This window comes from Babylonia areolata, chromosome 4, assembly GCF_041734735.1.
Source record: "Babylonia areolata isolate BAREFJ2019XMU chromosome 4, ASM4173473v1, whole genome shotgun sequence".
NCBI lineage: Eukaryota > Metazoa > Mollusca > Gastropoda > Neogastropoda > Buccinidae > Babylonia > Babylonia areolata.
The window spans coordinates 25103202-25125642 of NC_134879.1; the positions used below are offsets into that span (position 1 = coordinate 25103202).

General features: G+C 39.9%; 2 protein-coding genes across 4 annotated transcripts in view; both read right to left on the bottom strand.

The window, feature by feature from the left end:
• Nucleotides 1–856: 856 nt before the first annotated feature.
• On the bottom strand, nucleotides 857–12691 carry LOC143281619 (uncharacterized). The gene is made up of 10 exons (XM_076586867.1): nucleotides 12527–12691; nucleotides 11536–11681; nucleotides 10426–10567; nucleotides 9677–9798; nucleotides 7667–7777; nucleotides 5447–5492; nucleotides 5259–5319; nucleotides 2520–2610; nucleotides 1590–1780; nucleotides 857–1032 (listed from the first exon to the last, which is right to left on the bottom strand). Exons 1-9 carry the CDS (start codon nucleotides 12627–12629, stop codon nucleotides 1646–1648), a joined length of 957 nt encoding a protein of 318 aa, XP_076442982.1. The 5' UTR covers nucleotides 12630–12691; the 3' UTR covers nucleotides 857–1032; nucleotides 1590–1645.
• Nucleotides 12692–16826: 4135 nt separating this feature from the next.
• LOC143280990 (nephrocystin-1-like) overlaps nucleotides 16827–22441 on the bottom strand; it is a 70284-nt gene continuing 64669 nt past the window's right edge. For all 3 annotated transcript variants that reach the window (XM_076585843.1, XM_076585842.1, XM_076585841.1), the window contains 3 exons: nucleotides 20067–20183; nucleotides 18265–18423; nucleotides 16827–17486 (listed from right to left, as the gene is read on the bottom strand). In XM_076585843.1, the coding sequence (XP_076441958.1) occupies nucleotides 17472–17486; nucleotides 18265–18423; nucleotides 20067–20183 (291 nt within the window). In that variant the 3' untranslated portion in view covers nucleotides 16827–17471. The remainder of the gene's footprint in view (nucleotides 17487–18264; nucleotides 18424–20066; nucleotides 20184–22441) is intronic.

A 22441-nucleotide genomic window follows, 5' to 3' on the forward strand; every position in this document is an offset into this window, starting at 1 on the left:
ACAGTCACTGGCATAATAACAAATTAACATGGAAAGACAGCGGTCCTCTGCTGAAATAATTTGAGCACAACACCATCTAAAATCATTTTGGCACAACAGCGTTTAGAATCATTTTACCTTTAAAAGAGTCTAAAATGCTAAAATCCATTGTACCATATGCACCGCCACAACAGTGCCTTAAAATTAAATGATTTTAGCAAAGTAATTTCACCACAATGGCAAGTGAAATTATATTGGTGCTGTTAGTCAATTCTCAATGAAAAAAATAAGCATCAGACGTATATCATATTTCGTCAAAAACTAGAAATAAACAAGTCTGGCATGGTATGTGCATTCCACACTTTCTCACACCTTCATCTGTCTTTTCTTTTTTTTTTCTCTCTCTCTCCTCCTCTCCCCCTTTTTCTGATTTCCACATTATTTTCCCTGGATTTTCTGTTTCTCTCTTCTATTCTTTGGTTTACACAAATGTCAAGAGTGTGTGTGTGTGTGTGTGTGTGTGTGTGTGTGAGTGTGTTTGAAGCAGGGGGTGTTGGGATGGGGGAGGGGCTGTATGAGTTAATCTGAATCATACTTAGTAGTAAAAACCCTCAAATATTACTACACTCATCATACTCAAATGCCAGCCACCAAGTCCATGCAAATCACCATCACTTAAATCTGGTTTCAGTTCAAGAGAAAACCTTAAAATTCATAAATACTGCAAACATGTCATAAAACATGTAATAAGTCATACTATAAAGCACAATGTGTGGCATTCTATTTCCTATCAGTCACTGGAAGAAAAGAAAATTCCACAGAGAAGGAAAGATCGTAACGGAATACTTCATGGTAAAAAAAAAATCTCATCCAAAAATTCTGACAAAAAACTTTATTGCCAATCACTTTGAGCGATGCATAATAGAAGTGAGAAAGTGTCAATACTGTCTGTTTCTGTAGATCAGGTAGCCCCTATCTATTGCTTCATTTTTAACGATTCTTTTCAGCAGCTGAGTGGATCAGTGGATTGTCAAATTTCATGCTTCTTTTGATCTGCACACACATCAAAAACAAGGGCAAATGTCATGGTTCAAAGTCTTTTTCTTAAATAACAATTCTTACAATATAAACTTAAAGAGAGTTCATACACATTAAACATTCCTTTTCCCATCAACTGTAAATAATTTTCCTGTTTACGTGCAAAGAGCCTCACATCATTAAAAGTTCTACCAAATAACCGAAAGAGAAATAAAAAGACTTGAGATATTGGAGGAAACAACTCCAGAAATTGCATTAAGTTACACAGAAGTGCTCTCCCATCACACTTTCTCTACTCCGGGGTTTGTCTTTTTTGTTTGTTTTTGTTAGTGTTTTGATCTTGGTTTTTTTGTGTGCGTGTGTTTGTTTTATAACCCTATTTCCAATGTTGGATTGTTTTGCTGACTCTATAAAGCATTCATTGAAGGTAATATGAACACAAACAACAGCAAAGCAGTACTGACTGACTCAGCTGGGGTGTTTTGCTTGCTCATGTCATGTTTCAACATCACTTTTTTTTTCTTTTTCTGGAATTGTATAGCCTGAGAGAGAGAAAAAAACAACTCCCTTACATATGTGTGTCTTCTCCAAAGACCAAAGCTGAAGCATGGGCATCAGATCTACGGCATCATGTTGTGTACATGAAGATGTTATCCAGCTCATCATTGTCTGTGTCTCCCCCAAACAGCGCATGTCGAGCTTTTTCTCGCTCTTTTCTCAAGTCCACAGGCTTCAACCAGTCCATGTGTACATCTTTCAGAATCTGGAAATAAAATGATTGAATTAAATTAAGTTAAAAGAATATTACAATAAAAATCAATAATATATATATTTTTTTTTTACTAAAAAAAATAGCACTTCATCAAAGTATGTGCGTGTGTGTGTGTGTGTGTGTGTGTGTGTGTGTGTGTGTGTGTGTGTGTGTACATTTATTCAATTGTTAGTGCATGCACGGAGGTCAAACTCTCTTCTGATATAGGCAAGTAAGTGCCAATGTTACATGCATTAATGTATTCATTTTTGCACATACGTGTACAAAACAGTATGCACTGTTTTGGTAGAATAGACACTTGATAATATCCTTTACTATCATCATTTCTATGATCAGAACATGTACAAAAGCCTCTGTCTCTTTCTACATTTTTCTTCTCCAACTCCTCTCAGTTCTGTGCCCTTTCCAATAGCCCCCCCCACCCCCCCACCCCCCCAGCCCCCTCCACACCCCAATTTACAACATCCATCAACAAAGATAGTTTATGAAGTGTGTTATAGAAGGCAGGTTGTAAAGAGCATGAATACATTCACGGTAATCCTGGGATATACTCACTGAAAGAGGAAGGGATATTATCACTGCACACACACACACATGTGCACGCGCACGTGCACACACACACTCATATGTGTACACACACCCGTCTAAAAACACTTATAGTGAATAGACGTTAAACTGAAGAAAACTCACACACACGCACATATTTTGACATGCACTTGTGGATTCTTACCCCTAAGTTTTCAAGGGATTCCTCTATACTGGGCACGGTGATCACAATAATGCCTGGCTTTTTCAGCGCTTCACTCAGCGCCCTCCACATTCTGTTCAAACAATACCAAAATTTGTGTAATACAAATGCAACAGTAAGAAGTCATAATCTACTATTTGATCAAAATATTCTCTACATAATATTTTCAAAGTCATTGGTGAATGTAAGCGTGGCTTTGAGAATCTCTGTGAGTGTGCATTGTATTTGTATTTGTATTCCTTTTTATCACAACAGATTTCTCTGTGTGAAATTCGGGCTGCTCTCCCCAGGGAGAGCGCGTCACTATACTACAGCGCCACCCTTTTTTTTTTTTTTTTTTCCTTCGTGCAGTTTTATTTGTCTTTCCTGTCGAAGTGGATTTTTCTACAGAACTTTGCCAGGAACAACCCTTTTGTTGCCGTGGGTTCTTTTACGTGCGCTAAATGCATGCTGCACACGGGACCTCGGTTTATCGTCTCATCCGAATGACTAGCGTCCAGACCACCACTCAAGGTCTAGTGGAGGGGGAGAAAATATCGGCGGCTGAGCAGTGATTCGAACCAGCGCCCTCAAATTCTCTCGTTTCTTAGGCGGACGCATTACCTCTAAGCCATCACTCTACACATGTATGTGCAGGGCTGCAAGGGACCAGTTACCAAGTGGCTAAAATCAACAGAATGAATTTGCCTGTGTAACAACACATCTCTATTCATCCATTTTAATTGTGCATCCACAGGCTGGTCACTCACCCTACACAATATCTCAGCCCACAGCCAAGTCCAACACACACACACACAACGCAACGAAGGTTGGGCCAAAGATAAAAAAAAAAAGCAACATATATAAAGATAAATACACACAAGTAAGCAATACAACACCACAGCAGGTACATTTTCCACACACTTCCCCCAAACCCCTTCACCCTCCACACACATGAATATTAAGAAACACAATTTCAGAATAAGAAATGCTTGAAAAAAGCATCATGAAATATCAAATGGCAGGTTTAGTATTAAAAAACAAAACTGCGATAAGCAGTAAAAGAGATATGTTATAACGTAACATATACATTAACAGTTTCAGTTTCAGTAGCTCAAGGAGGCGTCACTGCGCTCGGACAAATCCATATACGCTACACCACATCTGCCAAGCAGATGCCTGACCAGCACGCGTAACCCAACACGCTTAGTCAGGCCTTGAGAAAAAAAGAAAAAAAAGGTGAATAAATAATAGATAAGCGTACATAAATAAATAAATAAATAAATATTAATTATAATATTAAAAAAGGTAGTAATAATAATAATATTATGTCCAATATCATAATTTAACTATAATATTAACATAAAACATTCTGGTATAAGAAACCCTGCCAGAATTCATGATAAATCATAAATCTCACATTGCACACATTATAGTTAAATTATGATATTGGAAATATGTAAAACATCCAAAGAATATAACTCAGTACTTGCAACTGCCAGTAAAAACACTTGAAAAGGTATACTATAACTAAGATTTCCACACTTTCATACAATTACACCAGTTTTATTCAAATACACAGTCTGACTCTGTCAATGCAGGATTGTATTCTCAATGTTAAATCCTGGATGACATTCAACAAACTAAAGTTAAATGATGACAAAACTGAAACTATCATTATGTCCTCTGCAAGAATGTCAACATCTACTTCTTTTCCTGCCTCTATTGTGGTTGGTGATGCCACAGTTCAGTTTTCTAAATCAGCAAGGAACCTTGGAGTCATTCTTGTCTCAAACCTCAGTATGCATGCTCAGGTAGTAAATCTGATATGCATGCTCAGGTAGTAAATTTGATACGCACGCTCAGGTAGTAAATCTGATACGCATGCTCAGGTAGTAAATCTGATACACATTGACAATTGTGAACTTCGTCGCATCAACTCGATCCGTCAGTACCTTTCTGTTGAAACTACTAAAATTCTTATTTCTGCTTTTGTGCTGTCACGAATCGACTACTGTAATTCTCTTCTTATAAGCTGTCCACATAATATTCTTCTGCAAATTCAAAAACTTCAAAACAATGCTGCCCGTCTGACTCTCAGAGTCCCACGTACTGATCACATTTCTCCTCACCTCCGCACTCTACATTGGCTCCCCACTGAAGCGAGAATTAAATACAAAGTTGCGTGTCTCTGCTATTCTGCTTTCCACTCCACAGGACCTACATATCTTTCTGACCTTATCAGTGTTTACACTCCCGCAAGAAATCTCCGCTCTTCCTCTGACTTACCTTTTGAAACTTCCTTGTGTCAATACAAGAACCTATGGTGAACGTTCTTTCTTCTTTGCTAGCAGCTCCTCACATTTGGAACAACCTTCCTCATCATCTCCGTACATCTGATTCTACTTCTGCTTTTCGCTCATCACTAAAAACACATCTTTTTAATACCTATCTATCTATAAAGCACTCTCAGTTTCCTTGTTCTCCAACACCACCCATGTCAGCTCACTTTGGATGTATGTAGAGTGGGAAAGAGAGAGAGGGGGTAGGGGGTTTTGAGAAAGAGTGGTCATGAATATTTTATGTAACTTGTAATATTTTTCTTTCATGTACAGCGCCCTGAACTCTTAGAAAGGGCACAATATAAAATAAAATGTATTAAAATAGTATAAAATAGTATTATTATAAAAAACAAACAAACACATACAATAAAAAGCAATATACCAAATTAACAAATTTTACCTCTCTTGAAGTTCTTTGGTGAGGAAGAACTCAAATACATTGTTCATGATGACAACATCACCTGAAAAACAAAAAGAAAACAAAAGTGATAAACAACCACACAAATTTGTGTCGGCTGTGTAACACAGCTGTCAGTTTTAAGTCCATCCAAACTCTAAACTATTCAAAATGAATGACAAGATCCTCACTTGATGATACCAGACTCAAGTTGTCGAGAATATCCTGGTGATGAACCTGCAAAAAAAAGAAAGATAAAAGTTTAAACAAAAGCATTACATGCACATAGATATAAACATAGGACACACACGTGTGCATGTGCTAATCCACACGCATGCATGCATGAGCACATGCAAAAAGAAATAGAGTCAAAAAGATGAGAAACCTAACACTTATCAACAGCTTCGTTTACCAGTTACATTACCAGTTACATATCACTTGGTTGTGCTGGCATCTTAGAAGGGGGAGGAGGAATTTTGTTTAATGTCCCGTCACACATATCGGTGATTGAAGACATTTTGTTAATAAAGTATTTATGTATACATTTGAGTATTATCGGTTAGAAGGGGTGGGAGATGTGAATGAATGGAGAGTTGGGGGAAACTGGGCAAATGAGGGTGAAATGAGGGTGACATTTGAAAAAAAATATCTAAATACAATTACAGGAAATTACTAAAAGGACTTCGTAAAAGAGAAGTCGTTAAACTGACAAGTGAAACAACTGATAATGAATGCAAAAAGTCAAAAACATCAACATTCTCAGTCACTTGTGAAGAAACACTTTCGTGTACATAAGGCTTCATCAAGCTACAATCAAAAATTATATGCTTAATTGGCAGGCTACTAAAGCATATGCACTTTACATTAGAACAATACTTCGTCCGTAATGAATTGTCAATAGTCTGAAAGTTAAACCCAGAATTGGTCTGCAAATCGGACCAAAGTCTGAGAGAGTCAACTGACGAGGTTTTAGACTTAGAGAAAATGTAAAAACTACCACATTTTCACATCTGGCCCACAGTAAACTCCAGCCCTTCACACAGCCCCCATCACTGTAAACACGTGTGTGCACATCACGTGCTTGTTCATGCCTGCATCATGACTGTAAGCACCACAGCACATAATGGCAATCAGATGACTCTTTATCCAGCTCTATCTCAATCTTGCCACTGGATACAGACGGTCTCGGACAAGAGAGTGAGGTCAACGGTGCGCAACTCCTCCTCACTATAAACAAAGTCATCGCGCAAGTCATCAGTCATCCTTCATCCCATACCAAGAAACTGCTGTACGGCGAACTCCAACATGGCAAGCGCTCCCATGGAGGCCAAAAGAAGCGCTTCAAAGACACTCTGAAAGCTTCTCTGAAGGCCTTCAACATCAGCCACGACACATGGGAGCTGATGGCGTTCAGCTGTCCACAAAGGCGCCAAATCCTGTGAGGCCAACAGAATCGCTGCAGCAGAACAACGCAGACAGGCCAGGAAAAGCAGTGCCAGCAAGTCCCCAACAGCCGCCACCATCCCCTGTCCACACTGTGTCAGAACCTTCCAGGCGCGGATTGGCCTGACCAGTCATCTGCGCATCCACAGAGCCCAACCCACCCACCCCCAGGATGACTAGATGGTCCTCGTCAATCCCAACGGACGAACCACACACCTCAATGACCTGAGCAAACAATGTTCAGTTTCACATGTCAAAAATGATCATCAAGTATCACCGACCAGAGGTGAAACAATTTTTGTAAGTTGTTATTCAAGTATTCTCATATCTGTCAGCAATTTAATCAATGAAGAGCTGATCCACATTTTCCGATATCATATCATGCAGATCTTTGAATAATCTGGACAATAATGACAGGCTGTTAATAAAAAAGAAAAAAAAGAAAAAGAAGAAAAAAGGTCACTACTTTTTTTTTTATAAAGATGATTCATTTGGCAAACCATGAATAATGGTTTCAGTTTCAGTTTCAGTTTCACTTTCTCAAGGAGGCGTCACTGCGTTCGGACAAATCCATACACGCTACACCACATCTGTTGAGCAGATGCCTGACCAGCAGCATAACCCAACGCGCTTAGTCAGGCCTTGAGTGCATGCTTACATATTTGTGTACCTATGAAAGTGGATTTCATTTTACGTAATTTCGCCAGAGGACAACACTCTCGTTGCCATGGGTTCTTTTTCAGTGCGCCAAGTGCGTGCTGCACACGGGACCTCGGTTTATCGTCTCATCCGAAAGACTAGACGCTCAGTTTGATTTTCCAGTCAAACTTGGGAGAAAGGGCGAGAGCGGGATTCAAAACCCACACCCTCACGGACTCTCTGTATTGGCAGCTGAGCGTCTTAACCATTCTGCCACCTTCCTCCATGAATAATGGAAACAATGTAAACTGTAACAACAACCAACATACTGCTATCCTGTCCCCCATCTCGTAGTCTGTGATGATCTGCTCCTGCAGTTTACAGAATGTGGTGTCCAGCTCCACACCAACAATCTGACGACACTTACTGTACAGGTATGCCTGCAACAAATGAAATGAAAACAATAAATAAATAAACAGTATCCACAGATGCCAACCCCTGTCAAGTGTTTGTAGGAACAATCAGGAAATTTGGTAGGAACATTGTAAATTTGGTTGGAACACTCAGACTCCGAGCCACATCAACAAACGTACATTTTATCTACAAGGCATACAAACACTTGGACCTACCTGCAACACAGTGTAACTGCTACGATTAAGCTGATTGGTCTACTCAATGCTGTTTCAATGTTAGCAAGCACACGATTAGCTGAGCATCATAACGTGAGACCAAGGTTGGTAGTGACTGCCCTGACCTCGTGATTGACAGGTCTAGAGTGTTTGGGTGATGTTACGACAGGAAAGCATGTGACCTGTGCTACATAGTCAAAACTGAACTCATCAGAACAATTTTGACAACGGCATAATGTCGGAACAAACTGAGATCAAGAGTAACAAAATATGGAGAAATCATCAACAGTTAGCATCTCTGAGTACACTGAAATCATAGGGAAATAACGAAGTGATGTTTAGATTGCAGGGTGTGGTGGTCAAATGGTTAGAGAACTTGACTCCTGCCTGAGTTTCAGGAGTTCGATCCCCTTCGAACCTGGTGGGTTAGGGGTGGATATTTTTCCCACCTCCAAGGTTAACCCTTTGAGCCCTGAGTTCCTGAGCAATTTTAACCCTTCTGCCTGAGCTCCTGAGCCAAAATTTGCAAATAATTGGTATTAAACCCTTTGAGCCCTGACCACCGCTTTACCCGTGGCAGAGAAAAATGACATAATGCCCAGCCACCGGTTCAGTGGTGCGTAAACACTTGAAGCGTGTAGAGTCTCAACCTGGCCCGTCAGGGCAGAAATCAGGGACAAAACGTGCGAGAAAACAACTGTACACAACGCAGCAAGTAATTGATATGCTTGATGATTTATCGGAAGTAGAGTATGACAGTGATTACTCTGATAGTGAGGTGGAATTCGAATCGGATGATTTTGCTACAGATAGTGATGCTGAAAATGAATCTGAGCATGCAGAATCAGTTGATCAAAGGAGGTGTGTCAGGTTGAGACTCTGCACGCTTCATGGTAGAAATCGATCTTTTTTATCCAAAGAACATGCACAAAACACAGTGAAAAGGTGCAGCAATGTTGGTACTACGTTCGCTGACGTCAGAATATTACGGTTCTTCTGATTGGCTCTTCAATATAAGTCAACCAATAGCAAAACATGACACAAGTGTTTACGCACCGCTCAACCGGTGGCCAGACATTATGCCACCCCTCCCCACCACCGGTAAAGCGGTGGTCAGGGCTCAAAGGCTTAACACATGTGCAGACCTGCTAGTGCCTGAACCCCCTTCATGTGTATACCCTGGCTGAAGATCAAATACGCACATTAAAGATCCTGTAATCCATGTCAGCATTCAGTGGGTTGTGGAAACAGGAACATACTCAGCATGCACACCCCTGAAAACGGAGTATGGCTGCCTACATGGCAAGGTTAATAAACAGTCATACATATAAAACGTTACATGTCTGTGTGAGAGCGTGTGTGTGCACCTGACTGAAACCTGACTGAGTGACACTGGAAACGAGTGATGAGAGCCCAACGGCAGCTGTCAGTCAGCTCTACCCAGGTAGGCAGCCTGTTGTGCAAATGACTGTGTTTGTAAAGCACTTACTGTTTGGTCTCTGACTGAAGACAGGCAGTATATAAATATCCGTATCCATCCATCAACACTTTGATGAATGGTTCAGTGCATGGATGGATGGAGGAAGAAAATGATTCCACTGACACAAGAAACTACATACCATACTACATCATGACACACACACTTTTTTTTTCTTGCTAATAAACTTTCCACTTCTCTAAGAACAACAGAAATTCTGGAAGGAAAATTACCCCATAAAGTACAGCTCCAGTCCGTGAACCAATATCCAGCAATGTCTTGTCCTGGAGCGAAGGAAGGACGTAGCGGAACAGGTACTTTAGTTGTGGCACTGAGGCTGAGTGCGTAATCAAAGCTGTAAAAACAAATAATGCGTAATCAAAGCTGTAAAAACAAATAAATTTCAAAGATCATATGTAAGTCATTCAATACACATGTAGTGATGTACAAAAGTAGCACACAGAATCACTAGGTTATTATCATCTATATCTAACTACAGCACAAATTTGGAAATGCTGTTTAAAAATCCTAAAGCCATGTGACACGCATTTCAAAAATTTATTTAGACAAAATAAATTAAATACAAACTTAGGCACAGAGTCCTAACATTTTATTTACCATCATGCATCAATGCTAAACAAAGAACACAGCTGAAATAATTCAGAAAGTGTGCTTTTCTTTTCTAACAAAACAATTTTGAATTCATATTGTAATATGTCATACTGTCACACAAATTCTAAATTCATATTGTGATGCAAATATCAAATCAATATTGAAAGGCAGTTTTTCAAATCATGAAAACAAACTGAAACTGAATGTGTTATATATCATAATTTCCATATATATATATATATATATAGATAGAGAGAGAGAGAGAGAGAGAGAGAGAGAGAGAGAGAGAGAGAGAGAGAGAGAGGAAAGAGAGAGAGAGAGAGAGAGACAGCGCAAGCAGCATATGAGCTGATTTCAGGAAGAGACGTACTCAGGGGTCGTACATCCTGACATCCACAGCTGGTGCAATAATTTCGACTCAGTTTGCCGCTGTCACACAGCTCATCCAGAAGCTCATCGTCGTACAGAAAGGCATCCACATGAACCGTGTGCTTCTTGTTCATTTTGCTGTTCTGTTAAAAAAAAAAAAGGATGTTTTAAAGAACTAATGTCTGGTGGTAGTCATGCGATGAACTGTTTGAGTGTTTCTCTTTTACTCTCTTTTTCTTTATCTAATCATTCACACACTCAGACTTGATTCATTTCCATTATGTATTCTATAAATGGAAATGCCACTATTGGTACAGTAACAAGAAAAATAAGAACTGCAGGTCTCTTGAATGACTCATAAAGTGTGGGAATTCCATGAGATGAAGACGGCCCCATTGGAGTAGGTGGTTCACACATTTCTCTTCATAGAGGCTTCTCCAACAGTTCAAGGCTTCACTCATAGAGGCTTCTTCAAGCCTTGAACTCAAGTTGAAGAAGATTCTATGAGGAGAAACACTGTGTGAACTATGTACTCTACCCAGGCCATCTTTACCACCAAGGTATAAATTCCAAATTCTACGTGTCGATACAGTTACACTAGTTTAAATTTTAGGTCACAAATATCAAATGTACCATGTTATTTTTTCCAATCAGTTTTTTGACGTTTTCTAGCAATCATTTAAACAATAGGTTGGTCCTTTTTTTTCTATTTACATCTATTTGTTTACTTAGTTCATTCTGACTTCTAGTATCTTTTTCTTCTTAAATTCATTCCTGCATGTCTGTTTTGTCTGCATGCATGTGTATGGGTGAACAACAGTGCAAGGAAAGCAACAGTGTTTGCACATGTGTAACAATGTGTGAATATGAAGATCATCAAAATCCATAAGAAAGTTCATGCAGATCAGTGCAAATGATGGTAATTTGTACAAAGTTCTACAAGCAGATGCTTTTGACTGTATCTCCCCTGTTCCTTCATTTTAGAAACACACACAGACACACAAGTAGCATACATTAAAACACATGTACTAACACACAGATTAGGCAGCCAATCAATGAATGATGCTGAACATTTACAATAAAACTTTACATTGATATACAAGCAACTTACAGGTCCCACAGTTGGATGCAGAATGGTCTCTGTACTGGTGATCGCTGACACAGGCAAACTGTCACGCAGTGTTTCCCTAATGTTATCCAGAATCACATCTTTGTTGTGGTCTTCATCTTCATCACCTTCTTCTTCTGACAGTTCTTCTGAAGAGCAAACAATACATGGATTTTAACAAAATCCTATGATGAATAAAAGTATCTGTAAACCTCAACACAACAGCCAGCATCATGGACTGATAGCTGCGAGTTGGACATTGTTGGTTTGAATTTTGTTAGAACTAAATGCTGTAGAACTTAATATCATCACATAGTTCTCAGTTCAATCAGTCCAAATGGCTTCTGCCATCCTGGTCCAACCCAAAGCTCAGTGTGCGACCATATTTAGTATCAACAGTCCACTCTGTTACCTTCATAGAGCTCTCCATCTTTGAACGAGTTACAGGGACCATAGCGAATTTGCACATGCACAAACATACACACACCCCTGTATGACTGCATCAGATTTAACAAAGATGTTGGCTTCAGATTAACATGAACCTAACACTTCTGAGTTTAACTAAAGCGTCCTCGATTCTGCAACTCGTCGGGTGAAAAGCTTAAAGCAGCCATATAACTGATATATTATAAACTCCACAGTGACATTACCCTACATTTGACAGGCTTTCGATCTCATGTCTAGGAATTCTTCTTTCTTGACAGACATGGATTTAAATCTCCATGCAATCTATCATACAAAGAAATCAGAAATGTCCCACGTGGTCATTATCGGAGGACGTAAAAGAACATTTCAATCATACAGCAGAGTCGAAAACTGCTCTTAAAACAGATCGTAAAAAGTAGGATAATGAAACAGGAAAACACCTCAATAACAGTTGACTGTGGTGGTTTCATGGGTTAGAACTTAGATTCTATGGACATGTTCATGTGTGATCAAACATTGAGAGCTCTCTCTATGCATGATAATAAATAAATATAATTTTGATACAAACCCTTGATCCGTTCTTGGGCACGATGCAAGAAGGATGATAGAGCGTCTGGGTGCACCTTTTCCAAAAGGAAATCAAACTTCACCATGGCTTCGTCAGCATTCATGTTTAATCCCCAACTCTGGTCCTTACTTTTGCAAACATGTGTTGTTGTGTCTACTTTCTAGATCAAAGCACTTCCTCCTTGGACTTCCGCTTCCTGTTCGTTCTTTAGTTTAGCGTCTTTTCACTATCAGTGATATTAGACGTTAAAAAAAAAAATTAAAAAAAAAAAAATATATATATATATATATATATATAAAAGGGGGGGGTGCATGGGGGGAGGAAGGTGGTGGTGGTGGTGGGTGGAGAGGGGCGGGAAGAGGAAAACGGAAAAATGGTAAACTGGAAAACTACCGTAAAATGTATAACTAACATGCAATTACATTTAACAGTAACAATTCAATAATAATAATGATAATAATCAGAAACCATTAACACAATTCTGAAGTGTATTAAAGGAATGTAGAAATAGGGCTATGAACTAATGCCTGTGAAAGTTCGACCATAAGAACCTCGTCAGAAATAAAAATCATCTGCAGAATTATAATTCTCTTTGAAATACTTGGGCAAGAAGCTACTTAACTGCTGGCAGTGAAACAAACAATGATGCAAGCTGAAATGCTTACCACAGATGCATGTAACATTTTTACTATACTTTATCTTCAGCGCATCAAGTTTTATACGGAAGAAAGTAGAGGTTATTAATCTTGTATAGCAAGCTGATGGATTCGGTATCTTTTCTTTAATAATATTCTCGGGGAATAATGTTCCTTTTTGGTTTAAAAACTTTAACTTCCATCGGTTATGAAATCGACCCCATGCTGATTTTTCTAACAAAGTGTATGCCTCTTTTACAGAGAGACGGACATGTATTTTTGTCGATTTTTCTGAATCTTGTGCTCCTCTTTTAGCTGCTTTATCAGCAGTTTCATTGCCATTAATGCCCACATGAGAAGGCACCCAACAAAAACTGACCTCAGTCCCTTTTATCCTTAAACAATGTACCAAATGATTTGCCTCAATAACTAAGTCAGGTCTTGTTTCAAGGCTGAATAATTCCGCTTCCTGTGGCGACCCAGGGATGTTCATTTCCACGTGTGCGTGTGTGTGTGTGTGTGTCAGTGTGTGTGTGTGTGTGTGTGTGTGTGTGTGTGTGTGCGCGCGCGAGTGTGTGTGTGTGTGTAGTGTGTGCGTCAGTGTGTGTGTCCGAGTCTGTGCGCGTGCACGCCGCGTGTGTGTGTGTGTGTGCGCGTGTGTGTGTGTGTGTGTCAGTGTGTGCAGTGTGTGATCATGTTGTGCCGAGTGCGTGTGTGTCAGTGTGTCGGTGTGTGTGTGTGTGCTTGTGTGTAACTGCGATGTGTGTGTGAGTCAGTGCGGACGTGTGTGTCACAGTGTGTGCGTGCGTGCTTACTGTACATGTGATGTGTCATGCGCGCGCGCGCGCGCGTTCCGGCGATATCAGCTTCTTCAAATTTCGAACTTAACAGTAATCACTGATAAGTTGGAAATAGTAATAGGGAGACGCAATCATGATGGCATACCACGATACTTACAGTTATGCCATAGGTTTGTAACATGTTTTTGATTGGAATGAGTTCCAGTTTATAAGTGGAATGTCAGTTTGATCAGTTGCCGCGAAAACGTTATGTGCCTGAAAAATATTCATCAACGAAATCAGTTTTCAGTTTTTATAATACGCTCAAAGGACGCAGAAAAGTCATTTTAGCTGTAAATTTATTAGATTTGCAAATGTTGTCTTATAATTTGGATTTAAAAGCTGATTAGATTTGCAGATGTTGTCTTATAATTTTGGGTTAAAAGACGTTTGTATTTTCTCAACATCAATGTACACGCTGGGCGACTGAAGCTTGTGTGCATTTGGAAATGTTCAAGTTAAATGTTGTGCACGGGATCGTTAATTTGTAATTGTTCTCCATGAAAGGATGATTAAAACTGGAAACATGAAACTTAAAATGTGTGTCAGTGTGTGTATGGGCCGGGGGGGGGGGGGGGGGGGGGGGAGGGGGCGGGGGGTCGGGACTGCCGGAGATCCGAGAGGGAAAATCCATGCATGGATGGTCCATCTGAAGTGCACATAAGGGAGTCGAGCCTATCGAAAAAAAAGAAAAGAAAAAGCTTCATTGGTTTGCTCCCTTAATTTCGTTGAATTAGGTGTGGATAGAGGATGGGGCGGATGGTGGGGTGGGGGGGTGGCTCAGTGTATGCCCATAAATCACCATGACCTCGAACATCAGTCGTTTGCTTTCTCTCGTTTCAATTTCTTATCTTTCATCCTTGAGCTGTTTATTTCTTTTCTGTTGTTTCTTTTTCCCCCCCGGCTTTCTTCACCGGACCCAAACCTCCCAGTCTCTCAAGATCTGTCTCTACATAATTATTCTTTTATTCTTCCTTCTCTGCATCGTCATTCATCACGTTTAGACAGAGTCAGGGGAGTCCCAGTCAAGGATAGACAAAGTACTGGGATAGAAAAGGACGGCTGGCAGGGACGGGCAGGGGGCTGACATCAGTGATACTTTGGGGAGTGAAGCCGGAGGGAGGGGGAGGGCTGGGGGGGCCAGGACAGAGATGGAGAGCTCAGAGACAGTAGAGAAACGGAGACTGAAGGAAGACGCACGCACACTGACAGACGCATGGAAAGACAGAGGCAGTCACACACTCGATCGCCTCAAACTATCACAGTCAGCTGCATGGTCAGTCCATTCTCTTTGTAAGACCTATGTGCTTCATACCACTATCTAAAATTAGTTGGGTTTTTTTTTTATTAATTATTTATTACCGGTAGTTCTTCATAGCTCTGTGTGTGTGTGTGCACAAGTGTGTGCATGTGTGTGTTGTTTTAGTCTATCAAGTGTTTTTTTTCTATTTGACGAGTTTTGGTATCCTCTAATGGTGTTGTTTTGAACAGGGGAAATACTGATACAGTGGAGAATCACACACACATATATGTATTTGTATACATTATACTAATGTATATATGCATGCTTATCTATGTATTCCCTGTGACTGTTTTGCGACTATGTTATCCCCTTTAAAAAAAAAAAAAAAAAAAAAAGCACTGTTTCTGTAGAATACACCAATTACACTCTCAGCGTAAACAGGTCTGCTATTTGCTTTATCTAAATAATGTTCAGGTGCTAGTTTTGTTTTCAGGCAGGTGGGTAGTAAATATACCTCAATAGGATGTAAGTTCTGTTGGTACTGCATGCACATAACACATTTTAAAGAACCCTTGGCAAAGAAAAAAAAAAAAGGTAATCGCTGGCAAATGTGCATGCATGACTGATGCCTGAGGGAATGATACAGGAAATGAATGATGTAAGCCTACCCCCGAAAACGGAGTACGGCTGCCTACATGGTGGGGGTAAAAATGGTCATACACGTAAAATCCCACTCATGTACATATGAGTGGACGTGGGAGTTGCAGCCCATGAACAAAGAAGAAGAAGAAGAATGATGCAAGCCTACCGCCAGCTGTAAGGCGACTCCACCCATGTTGGCAGCCTGTTGTGCAAATGACTGTGGAAAGTGCTTACAGTTTGGTCTCTTACTGAAGACAGGCCCAAACAAGTATCAATAATAATAAGGATAATAATAATGATAGTACCAGTCATAATGATAATTCATTTTGCTCTTCTGATTTTCTGATCCGAACTAACTGCTGTGCAGTGTCATATAATTATGTGATCACTGCTTTCTCCACGGATGTAATGTCATGTTCCAAGACAGACTGCATGTATATACATGGCTCTGGCAGTGAGTATATTAAACATCTACAATATTTTGATTTCTTGACAATAAAATTGCGTGCATGAGCTGTCATTCCATTCTTTGAACATTTCTTGGTACCAATGCCTACATGTTTGTGAGCACATATCCACATAAACATATGTATATGCACATTCATGTATTACCTATTTCTCTCTCTATATATATATATGTTTACAGACACACACACACACACACACATATATATTTGTGTTGTCCTTCTTAGTAGTTGTTGCATGGTATGGTACATGTGAAATCCCTTGAGGACAAACATTCAGGTAACAAATAACATGAGTCTATGTGTGAGTCTCTTTGCAGCTATCTTTGTAGATGTGTTTGTATACATACATACATACATATAAATATACATAAATGTGTGTGTGTACATCTGTGTAATGCAAACCAATGCTTTATACAGTCTACACAAAAACTGAAACACACAAAAAATTACACACACACTCCAGCTTTTCTTTTGTAGATACACATCTTTTAATATCTTAAAATTTCATCTACATTCTTCAATTTTTACACTAACAACATCAAGCTCACAAGCACAAGTTTTCATAAAATCTGGTTTTCACAGATCATATCATCACAGGCTCTTCTCTTCAACGTGTCTTGAACAATTCATGAACTTGATATCAATTTTATTATCTAAAAAAAAAATCAATACAATGGAATGATATTACAAATAATGGGCCAGGAGATGAAATGATTAACAAATAGTAAAGAGTGGTAACTCTCTCCATTACACAAGGTACACAACTTCTTTACTATTTATTAATCAATGGAATGATATGTACTGGAACGTAATGGTATGGACTAAGAGGGGCTGCAATGGCCAGCAAAGAATCAAACATACAAATGCACACACACACACACACACACACACACATACACACACACACACACTCACCACCCATACACACAACTATTTTTTCTTTCTTTAATACAAGCTCTTTCTATTCCAGAGGCAGTGTCTGTGGGTACACTTGAGATTCTTCTCTGTCGGAGAAGGGAAGAATATTTCCAAGGTACTGCGATACACTTTCTAACAGTCATACACTGGACGGAAGATCACAGATGAGTAGACATCACAGGCAAATACAGAATAAATCATCTAGCTTTGTGATGTCTGCACACAGAAAAGCACAAACACATCAAGAAAAATTGTATCCTTTTTTTTTTTTTCTAGCATGTGAAATAAAGCATGCTGGTATCTGATTAATCCGTATGTAATGGGTACACTTATAGTTGTACGTTATGATACTTGAATACATCCATTTATGGTGCAATGAACATGAACGCAAAATGTTTATCATATTCAGGGTAAATGAAATGGTGATTTTCACAGGTATGAAAAAATACATAAACCAATATGCATGCAAATTAATGGAATTATATAATTTTCATATAAGATATGAGACATTGCTTCTAGACCCTCCAACTGCTCACTGACAGAATTTCAAAGTTTTGACTTGCGTGCAGGCTGATCACAAAATCATTAATCATTTAGGCATAGAAATTGTTTGTCTGATATGTGAATGCTCATTTCCGGTCATAAATATCCATGCACACACACACACACACATATGTATGTATATAGATGCATATGTACACACAAAGACACAGACACACACAAGCACGCAAACACACATACACAAAGTGTACACATGTACCTTTACACAGACCAAACACAAAAATAAAGTTCAATGCACATACATACACACATAATAGTTCACACACATACCCTTACACAGACCAAACACACAAATACATGCACAACAACATTTTACTGTACACACAGGCACAAACACACACATCATCAGACACATCCTGAAACCGCAAACGACGACTCCACCACAATTCTTACACAGAAGTAACACACTTCAGACAGGCAAAACTGTACTGACCACTGCCGGCTTGGGCAAACAGTGCGGGCCGATCATGTTGTACGTCACCTCGTCCAGACTGAAGGGCTTGAACATGATGTCGGACGACAGCAGAACAGCAAGGGTTGACTGGCGTTGCTGCTTCATCTCACGGAACTTGTTCACCTCTTCCTTGCGGGCCTGGTTTTTACACACACACACACACACACGAACATCAATCATATTATTAGCAAAACTGGCAACGTCAGCAGCTTGATTCGGGAGAAAGCTGAAATGTAACAAAACAGTGGGATGGGAGAAAATCTGTTGCGGGGTGAAAGGGGTTCTGTGGTGGCGAAGATGGATGGTGAGAAATAATGGAACATATTCTGCTGGAGATTTAGTTGTTTTTTTTCTCCTGTTGTGTAAGTGTCAGAAAACATAATGCCCCCCCAGCCCCTTCCCCCACACCCCGCCCTCTATGTTGATAAAGCAGATGAAAAAGTAGCAAACCTCTGTGTTCTCAGGGCCTTATATAGACAAGAAAGAAGCAAACCTCTGTGTTCTCAGGGCCTTATATAGACAAGAAAGAAGCAAACCTGTGTTCTCAGAGACTTATATAGACAAGAAAGAAGCAAACCTCTGTGTTCTCAGGGCCTTATATAGACAAGAAAGAAGCAAACCTCTGTATTCTCAGGGCCTTATATAGACAAGAAAGAAGCAAACCTCTGTATTCTCAGACCCTTATATGGACAAGAAAGAAGCAAGCCTCTGTGCTCTCAGAGCCTAATAACGTTGATAAAACATGAGAAAGAAGCATGAGGTCTGCTGATGGTCAGAGGCAGACCTCTGTGTTCTCTGAGTCTGACAATGCTGACAAAAGAGAGACAAATAGAAGCAGGAGGTGTGTGTGAACAGAAGCTGACCTTTGTGTTCTCAGAGCCTGACAATGCCGACAAAAGGGAAAGAGACAGAAGCAGGTATGGGTGGGTGTGGAAAGAGGCTGATCTCTGTGTTCTCAGAGCCTGACAATGCTGACAAGACACAGAGAGACAGAAAGAGACACAGAGAGAGAAACAGGAGGTGTGGGTGGGTGTGGAAAGAGGCTGATCTCTGTGTTCTCAGAGCCTGACAATGCTGACAAAAGAGAGACAGACAGAAGTGGGAGGTGTGTGTGTGTGAACAGAGGCTGATCTCTGTGTTCTCAGAGCCTGACATGCTGACAAGAGAGAGAGAGAGAGACAGGAGGTGTGTGTGTGTGTGGACAGAGACTGATATCTGTGTTCTCAGAGCCTGATGATGCTGACAAAAGAGAGAGAGAGAGAGAGAGACAGGAGGTGTATGTGGGTGTGGACAGAGACTGATCTCTTTGTTCTCAGAGCCTGACATGCTGACAAGAGAGAGAGAGAGAGAGAAACAGGAGGTGTGTGGGTGTGGATAGAGACTGATCTCTTTGTTCTCAGAGCCTGACATGCTGACAAGAGAGAAAGAGAGAGAGCGAGAGAGACACTGACACAGGTTTAATTGTGAAGGCCACCGACCCATACACAAAGGGGTGGGGGATACAATGGGGCAATTCGATCGCTCTTCACACACACACACACACACACACACAAAAAAAAAAAAGAGAGAGAGAAACAGGAGGTGTGTGGGTGTGGACAGAGACTGATCTCTGTGTTCTCAGAGCTTGACGATGCTGACAAGAGAGAGAGAGAGAGAAATGGGGGGGGGGGGGGGGGGGGGGTGTGTGGACAGCGACTGATCTCTGTGTTCTCAGAGCCTGACAATGCTGACAAAAGAGAGACAGACAGACAGAAGCAGGAGGTGTGTGGACAGAGGCAGACCTCCGTGTTCTCAAAGTCCCCAGGCCGGTAGTTGGGCAAGGTGGCCATGTGGTGCAGGGGGTACACCGTCTCCATGAAGGTCAGCCGGAACTGGTCCTTCAGGTACTCCTCATCTCTCTGCACAACACCAACACACCCTCCTGTTCTCTGCCACCTTATCGTACCTGTCGTTTCAGGTTATAAGGGTCACCTGTCCTTTGGTGCCTTTATACACCTTTCATTTTTATGCAAAGCTCACCCGTTTGTTCTCTGGCACATTCATGTTCCAACTATTACATGTGAGGCATCTTTGTACACACACACACACACACACACACACACACACACACGAGTTCTGGCTCACCAACCTAACTTAGTTTACACCCAAAAATACACAGCTGTATCCTTTTCTTCCAAAGTCTTACCTATAATTTTGCTGACTCTCTCATCAATGCACTGTCATAAGCGTATTGTTTTAAGAGCATAGTATCACAAACAAAAGCACTACGGACAGTGTTCATGTTAAAGTAACTTGCAAAGAATGTTTGAAAAGCTGATTAACTGTTAAAAAAAAAAGCAAAGAATGTCATAAAATCACTTTCAAAATTACCATCAACGATTATTCACAACTACAATATTCTTGATGTCATACATGCAAAATTCATGAAACGATAATGTCACTCAATAACTCCAAGCCAGATTTATAATCTCTGTAAAGTTCTACATATACACAACAATATATATATATAGATAGATAGATTATCACAATTTAAACAACAACAGTCCAGAGAACTTAAGCCAGTCAATAATGAATAGTTGACACTGTAAATTACAAATCCATAAAATCACTGTTGCCTTTTCAAGTCATCATATAAAGGACAGTATGTTTGTGCATTCTTACTTGTGCTTGCACTTACTCTGCAAAGTCACCAACACCACTAAGGTGTTTTAAGGTATTTCTTCATGACAACATTTTCCTTGACCAAATCATCAAATAACTGAAAAATATGGACTGCAGATATCTTGATTGACGTATGGAATGTGGTTTTAAATACCTTGGTGGTCAAGATGGCCTCCTGAGTCAGTTCTCTTGTGATTAGTTTTCATCCTCCCCCACTTTGCCAAGCTAACAATTTTCCCTCTTGCCACACTTGTAGAAGAGAGGAAATTTGTGTAAACCATCTACTCCACCCAGTGCATCTTTATCACCAAGGTATGTAAAACCACATTTTACGCATCAAATCACTGTTTGATATGCTTAGTTACCATCTCAATCTTGATAGCCAACAGTTTCACCAAAACCACTTTCTTGATCAAATCATTAAAGTACTGTTTGCTGTGTTCAGCTACCATCCTGATTTTGAAAGTGAACAATTTGATTTTGGTCTTACAGATGCATGCATTCTAATAGCTTCACACACACACACACACACACACACACACACACATGCATGCCTACACACACATCCCAATAACTTAAGGTACACTGTTTTGTTTTGCTCTTTTACCATCTTAATCTTGATAGAGAAATAGTTCAATTGGAACACACACACACACACACACACACACACACACACACACACACACTGTAATACACACATCCTAATGACTGAAAATAAACACTCTCACACACACACAAATGTTAGTTCATTCATTAATTAGGTAAACACTCTCTCACACACACACAATTGTTAGTTCATTCAATTATCAATTACAAGCTGCTAAGCCACTTAACAAATAAAGTTTTGGTCAGATGGGTTTCACATGATGAACAAAAAACATGCTCATTAAAAGTAAATATGATTCAAAAAGAACATCAAGGTCACAAACCATGCATTTTGATGTCTCAAAAAGAACGACACTGCCATAAACCATGCATTTTAATAAATGGTGTGCATTATGGTGAAACACAGTCTTCAGTTTCAATGTGTGTGGAGATATTTTTTTCTTCTCCCAACTGCTTATATATGAATTGGAATAGGTCATGTGAATACTTGAACATTATTTTGCTTATATGTAAAATAATGTGCAAAGGATGTGAGTAACCTTTTATTTAACACTGTGACTGTTTTAGTTTAGTGCAAGGTGCGACAAGAGACAGATGAATGGTGCATATCAGAACAATGCATAGTGTGTTTGTTCTTCAGGTCAATATTTTTTCATTGCAAGTGTTTTGAGACAAGTGTGTGCATGCCTCTGTGTGTGTGTGTGTGTGTGTGTGTGTGTGTGTGTGTGTGTGTGTGTGTGTGTTGTTGTTGTTGTTGTTGTGTTTGCGTGCATGTGTGTGTGTGTGAGTGAAAGTATGTGTGTGTGTGTGTGTGTGTGTGTGTCTGTGTCTGTGTGTCTGTGTGTTAAGAGCAAGAAAGGAAGAGAGAGCAGATGAATACTGAGGAGAA